The sequence below is a fragment of the Chrysemys picta genome, chromosome 10 (assembly GCF_011386835.1).
Source record: "Chrysemys picta bellii isolate R12L10 chromosome 10, ASM1138683v2, whole genome shotgun sequence".
In the NCBI taxonomy this organism is placed as follows: Eukaryota; Metazoa; Chordata; order Testudines; family Emydidae; genus Chrysemys; species Chrysemys picta.
Genome location: NC_088800.1, coordinates 23,021,345 through 23,028,649, shown reverse-complemented (window position 1 = coordinate 23,028,649; position 7,305 = coordinate 23,021,345). Strand labels below are relative to the sequence as shown.

At 45.0% G+C, this 7,305-nt stretch overlaps 1 protein-coding gene across 1 annotated transcript; it reads left to right on the top strand.

Annotated features, from left to right (window-relative positions):
- The first annotated feature begins 316 nt into the window (after window positions 1-316).
- On the top strand, window positions 317-6,917 carry BCL2L10 (BCL2 like 10). The gene is made up of 2 exons (XM_005305064.4): window positions 317-763; window positions 5,731-6,917. Exons 1-2 carry the CDS (start codon window positions 359-361, stop codon window positions 5,860-5,862), a joined length of 537 nt encoding a protein of 178 aa, XP_005305121.1. The 5' UTR covers window positions 317-358; the 3' UTR covers window positions 5,863-6,917.
- Window positions 6,918-7,305: the final 388 nt, after the last annotated feature.

Below are 7,305 nucleotides of genomic sequence, written 5' to 3'. Positions count from 1 at the left end.
CCTCCCACCCCCCTGGGCAGGACAGAGCCCCCTAGTGCCTGGGTACCCACCCTCAGGGTGGAAGGCGGCCCCGTAGTGCCCAGGTACCCATCTGCCCCATTCCCAGGGGCAGGACATGCTCCCGCCCCACCCCCGGGACACGACGCGGCCCCTTAGTGCCTGAGTACCCGCACCCGGGGCAGGACATGGACCCCCCGTGCCCAGGTACCCACCGCCGGCCCGGGCAGGACGCGACCCCTAGCGGCCGGCTGTGAGCCGCTGCCTGCCGGGGCGGGGCGGACAATGCCGGGGACACGTGGGCGCTGCGGGGGCGGGGGGTGGCTGCTTAGTCCGCGGCGGCGGGGCTGCAGGCTCAGCCATGCCGGGCTCGCTGAAGGAGCAGACGGCGCTGCTGCTGGGCGATTACTTCCAGCACCGCCTGGGGGGCCCGGCGCTGCCGCCGCCCAGCCCCGCGGCCGAGACGCTGCGGCGGGCGGCCAGCGAGCTGGAGAGCCGGGAGCGGCCCTTCTTCCGCGCCTGCCGCCCGCTGGCCCTGGACGAGCGCCGGGAGCCGGCGGCGCTGCTGAGCCGGGTGGCGGAGCAGCTGGAGGCGGAGGGCGGCCTGAACTGGGGCCGAGTGCTGGCGCTGGTGGTGTTCGCGGGGAGCCTGGCGGCGGCGCTGGCCGAGCAGGGCAGCCGGGAGGAGGCGGGCCGCTTGGCCGAGGTGCTGGCCTCCTACCTGGCCGAGGAGAAGCGCGAGTGGCTGGAGGCGCACGGCGGCTGGGTAAGGCGGGGCCGGGCCGGTTTGGCGGGGGGACAGCGGCCGGGCTGGGGACTGTGTGGCCCATCGCGGCAGGGCTCTCGGGGCCGCGTGGTCCCGCCCTGGCGAGGGGGCTGCCGCCTGCTGGGGGAGGCTGCGACCTGAGCCGGGTACTAACCACAGCAACCCTCCCATTCCGCTGCTAGCAGGCTCGCCGGGCTCCGCCTGCCCCCGCCTGGGCGGTGCTGACTGCCCGCTGGAGAGAGCCCCTCTGGGGACCAGGCCCCTTCCCCAGCGCAGCGCGCTTCGCTCCACGGGCCTTCCCGCGGGTAGCAGCTGCCCCCCGCGCACTGGGGTACAGCGGGAGCGTGACTCAGTCTGCACGCAAGGCTGGGGATTCTTCCCATATATGGGAGCTATGCTGTCCCAGGCCCTGGGGAGGATGCTGTGGCCTGGCGCTTCCCTGACCCGGTGTGATTCTTCCTCCCCGCTCTCTGGAATCCTAGACCCATACGGTTAGAAGGGACTGCAAGCGTCCTCTTGTGTCACCCGCTGCCAAGATGTAGGATTTGTTGTGTCTAAACCATCCCCAAGTGAAAGAGCTTCCCTGATCTCCCTAGGCAGTCCATTTACCAAACCACCTCTCCCCACCTTGGGAGGGGGTGCCTTTGTTACTGATAGTCGGACATATTGTAGTCTAGGGGCCTGCTGGCTTCATATGCCAGGCTATGCTTGGTTTCAAACAATTTTATCCAAACTAGACCTTGCCTACACTGAGGGAGGGGGGAAACACTTCGTAGCACAGCTCTATTTAATGCAGACAGAATCCAGGATTTTCAGTCATGTGGGACAACTGATGTCATGTAGTGCTCTGACAAACCAGTGTTTGTGTCACTCAGATAAATTAAACACCCATTGCAAGAAAGGACACTAGAGACAGCACTGCACTACCTTGTACACACTAATAACATAATTGTTGTTTATCCATAGTGGATGCTCTAATGTAGATGAGTAACACTAAAGATTTAGTAACACTAAAGCTCTTTCTGTGTCGCAGTGCTACTGCTGCTTGCGTCAATGGAGAATTACAGCTTCCAAGCTTTTTAATATAGATGCGGTGTTTGCTAGAATGAGTGGTGAATGCTACAGACCCATTTCTATCCAGCAGAACCAGATTTGACACTAATTTTAAAATGCTGAAGTGTGTCTTGTCAATGTGGCTATGCATTATAGTGTAGAGATCTCTACTGTGACTTATAAACTGGGATATTTAGATAACTTGTGACTGTCTAATCTCATAATTTAATTCACTTCTGCAAACTGGGAGGGTGGAGTGTAAAACTTCACTAACTAAATTCTTAAAATCTCCTGTTTCTTTGTACGGTATTCTCTGTAGTGTACACTCTGCGGGTGAGGGGGGTGGGCAAACTGAAGTTGTATCTTGGCCAGCTGTGATGAAGCATTAAACAGATTAAAGTGTTGCCCAGTGGACTTGTTAGCCCTGGGAGTTAAACTGATGGAAGTTACATGTAGAAAAGATTTTGATATCTTTCCTACCCTGTTGTCTTAACAGTGAAGTTGAAGCACCATTGAAGTTGGTGGCTGGAATAGGCTTGCACTCTATAAACAATGGGATGCATGACATGAAGCGTTTGGTGAAAAAAGTATTGGGGCTTTTTATCTCAATATGAGATGGCTTGTAGAAATGAGACTCTGTTTATCACGATAGCAGGACTTCATGGAGGCCCAGGACTTTATGGAGACCCTGGATCATAGTCACTGCTCAGGCTCTGCCTGTTTTCACCAGTAGAGATTAGATGTTGGAACCCTAATAGCAGGATTGCAGCTGCACAAACTGCCTGCTCTAATCCAGTTGGAGAGGAGTCAGGACATATTTAGTATACTCAAGATGTCTTATTTCAGGCAATTCTGTGGAGGAAGTGTTACCAAAAGGTGGTCACACACAGTAGCAACACTTCAGAATTATAGCTAAATGTGGAAAGATGCATCTAAATTTGTGCAAACATTGCAGTCTGAAACCCAGTCAGACTGCAGAACTAAGTTGCAATAGGGATTAGTTCATATATAAGTTTTTTGTTTTTTTTTAACCTAGGTTAGTTCCTTGTTGCAAAACGTTTTGCAACAAAATATAAATCTGCTACTTGTTACTTTTTTAATACAAGTCTGACACACTGAGACAAAATCCTGGTAGAGGGGGTATAACAGGTGTTCCGTTTCTTACATAAATTAAACTGGGTGTGTTTCAAAATAGAACACCCAATTAAATTAAAAGGTGATAGGAAGCAATCTTGTGGAAGCCCATTGCCATGGAGTTGAACTTTGTAGGATTCAAAAATTGAATGCTGCATTTGATAAGAACATCCACTCCTACATTAGATAAGACCTGTATTAAAAGGGCTGCACACCCTCGTGCTTCAAGGCATAATTCAGCCACTAAATGATAGGGAAATTTTACTTCCTCTCCTCATTGGACTTTAATATTAATATGACCACCATATATGGGTATATCTTCACAGCAGAGTTTGCTTGGGCTCTTTCTTGAGTGTTGGCCTCAACCCTCTCCAATCTGCACACAGACCTCTCACCTGAATTTAGTTGTGCTTTCAATCTGGGCTAGCTGCTATAGTTGGGGGGGCGGGGGGAAGTGGGTTAGAGACCAGATCTGCTGTTTGGGCTGGTAACCAACCCACTTTGCAGTTACAACACAGCCCAAGTGCTGATAGTTTCAGTTCCTTCCTACAATTCCTCCATGTGCCCAGGACAGACAAGTTCTCTCTCAGTTCATTGGGAAAGAAGCAGAGGAGCTCTGCCTACTGCAGCACAAAGAACCATGAGATATGCCCCCAGAATTCCTAGCAACAGACCTAGGGGCATGCAGCTAGGGTGACCAGATAGCAAGGGTAAAAAATCAAGACAGGGGTTGGGGGGTAACAGGAATCTATATGAGAGACCCAAAAATCAGGACTGTCCCTATAAAATCAGGACAGCTGGTCACCCTAAGTGCAGCACCAGTGTCAACCCAGGAACTTGGTACCACTTTGTAGTGTAGTTACTCAACACCCAAGCGAACTCTGCAGTGAAGACATAGATTGAAAATCCTTATAGGTTTTCTTTGAAGCATCTGATACTGGCTATTGTCAGACTGGATATGGGACTAGATTTTTCTGCTGATGCAATGCATAATCAACTTCAAAAGAGTGCCATAATACTAGAGGTGGAATAATTCATAGAAATCTGCGTTCAGATCTCCATTTTCAAATAAACCTAAGAGGGGAACATCTGTTTTTTCCAGGCAGAGTCTGCTGAAGTCTGATTATATAGTGAATGAAAGAATTTGGGCAAGGGTTCCAAGAACATGTCATTTATTAGTCTCTCTGAATGTTAAGCAATCAACAAGTAACATTTCAAAGCTGCAATGTAGCTTAAAGTTATTAGTTTCTGTTAATATGCAAATAAGCTTACGTGCACTGTGAAGTACTCAAATGCTATGCCTTTCTTTCAATTAAGAGAAGACCCTATGTTTGCCTGAATTTGTGTTTTAGCAGATACCTTAACCAACAAGTAACATACTGAGGATATGAGGGATGTGAAATATGCTAGATGTACTTTCTAGAAGTGTCCTGACATGCTGTTGGGCTAGCCTTGTTTAAAGCTCTCAAATCAGTCTAAGCAAACACCTTTACACTTAAGTCAATGAAAATCTTACCATTGACTTTGCTGGGCCAAGGATTTGGCCCTAAGCTTAACTGAAAATTTAAAGTACAGATGTCGACCAGATTATTGTATTAAATTCAGCAACACACTTCAAAGTAGGAACACCAAATATTTATAGTCCAGAACTGACATGCAAGTTTTGAATTTCATTTGTAGATCAAGTCACCACTAAGCTATATGCTTGATTCCTTTGATGTACCCAGTGTTCCCCACTTGCTTCCAAAACTGTCATTGCATTAATGAGGCTCTCTGAATAAATTATAATGATAAAAAGATCTGGCCAATTATATACCCAAAGTCATTGTAAATGACTCAAAGCAGAGTTTTCTATTGTATTTGGAATACACATCTGGAGAACAGTCAAAGTGATTGTTTAAAATGTCTGAAATTGAATCTCTCTGCATTTCAGAACTAAATGCTAGGTATTCCACAATCTCTTAAACATCATTTTAAATAGTACTGATCATTTGATGCTGGTACAAATAAGAATAAAACTTTTCTAAAAGCCTTTGACTTCATTACTTTGGTTTTTTTGGGGAAAGTTAGGGGGGTGTGGTTTGTTTTTTTTTTTTTTGTTTGGTTTTTTTAAGTGATCACTTGCTCACCTGAATGCTAATTGAAATATGGCTTTTGGCTAAAACGTAAACTATCATTTACCAAAAAATGCATTAACTGTTTGCACAAATTAAAGTGTAAAGAACAAAGTTCCGGAAGAAATTAAGAGCATAACTTGTTTACATAGATATCTGCCAAACAGAGTTCAAACATGACCATCTGGTGTTGTATTACTGCCACTCTTGATTATCATGAATAAAGATCTGGAAGAGCAGCTGCCAGCTTCATTCTGTCATAGGTCAACTCTGAATTGAGTTACTTGCAGACTTTCCAAGTAGCATGTGTAATCAGAATCATGCATGGAACTGGGAGAAGGGGCCGCCTTAAGACTTCTATCTCAAGTGGAAATTTCCATGCACTGTTTCAAATATTCTCCCAGACTTGAATGAAGGAAAAAATACAACCACCTCTATTCAGAGACTGGCTTTTTTTAAAAAAAGGCAAAAATAGGCTCGTGACATACTAAATGTCTCCATCTAGGAAGATGGTGGTTGCACTGCAAACCATGTACTGTATACCAATATCTGTCTTCTAAATATCTGTATGGTATTCAAAGTAGTGAACAACTGAAATAACAAAGCATGGTTGTCTTTGCTTTACCCCAAGTAGACTCAAATTCTCACTTTCTTTTGCTTTTCTAGGATGGCTTCTGTCATTTCTTCAATGGACATGGCTCTCAACCAACTGACCAGAACAGTACCATAAGCAGTGCTATCATGGCAGCAGCAGGGTTTGGACTAGCGGGATTAGCTGTTCTCTTGGCTGTACGATAGGCTGATCCAGTGGATCTTGCAATGGAAAGTACTTTACAAACTGCCAATTTACCAATTAGATTTCAGTCTATTTTCTATAGGATTGACTCTTTAAGAAGATAGAAGTTTATATTTTTAAACTGGCTTGGAGAATTGTCATCTTACCACATCCTTGGCTATAAATTGCTTTACTTGCTACCCAGTAACAGCACAAATGAAAATGTGTACCGAAACCACCGTTTGTGCATGCACACATTGCTTATCAGCTCTGACCATCCTCTGGACCTCTTTCTTTGAAAGATGTAATCTAAATATTGCCATAGTTCATTCATGTACTGTAACTTCAGAGTATTCAATGTTATGCTAGAATAAGCAGTGGCAGTCTTACAACCAAACCCTTTGTTCAAGGTATTTTGTTTAAATGGGAGTAACTTTAGAACACCACTTCAGCTATGCTGTAAGGTGAGCTAACACTAACTGTAACGTAACATGGTTTATAACTCCAAATGTGATGCACTGCACATAATACTGAGAGGCAATTCATTGGTTAGTCTAGAGCAATGAGTACCTATGTTGTAAAGAACATTATGGCTTAATATTAAGGAAATATGACTAAGAATAGTATGCAGCTACACTACAAATAGGTGAGGACTGATATAAAAGCAGAAATGGCTGCAAAATCTGTTCTTACTGAAAGGAATTTAACTATTAAACTTTAATTGGTATATTTGGAAATCCAGTGAAGGCTGGAATTTCTCTGGATTTCCCTGTCAAACCAGAATTTCCATATATCTTAATATATTTTTGAAGTATTTATCATTGTATAATACTTGTAGCCATGACGTCTTTATTTTTGTTTGAAATTTCATTTTGAATACAGGTTCTCATGATCTCTCTAGTGTATATCAACCATTGTCTCCTTGAGCTAACAGTGTTAGTCTGTTTTCAACAAGCTGTGTATGTCTTTCTACTGTTTTTAGTAGCTTTTAACTTTCCTGGGTTACTTGTAGCTTGTACAATTTTACTGTGGTGACTTAATATGGTGAATAAATGCTATTAAGTATTTTTATTTTAAAGAGTTAAATCTTCCTGGATTTATTCAGATGACTGCCCCTACATTTTTGAAACATGAACATTAACCATTTACCTGGATGCATAAACTTACCTCTACCTTTTTTGAGTGTTTTGACAGCAAACAAAAGGGAGCTTGTGGCTTTACAGCAATGTGCATAATCTCCTTACAGTGCTATCTGTAACCACTTCCTGCAGCTCGGTTTAGTGAAGGGCCCATAAGGAACACCCCCCCCCCCCCTGTCATCTCTACAGACTAATATTTTTACAAATAGTGTCTTAGGAAATTCCGTGACTGACTACGCAGGTGGACGGATTCAGAAAAACAGTGATTAAAAGTATTCTTCAGTACTGGCCTGCATTGCAACGAGCTATTTGTGTTGTCCAGATTCC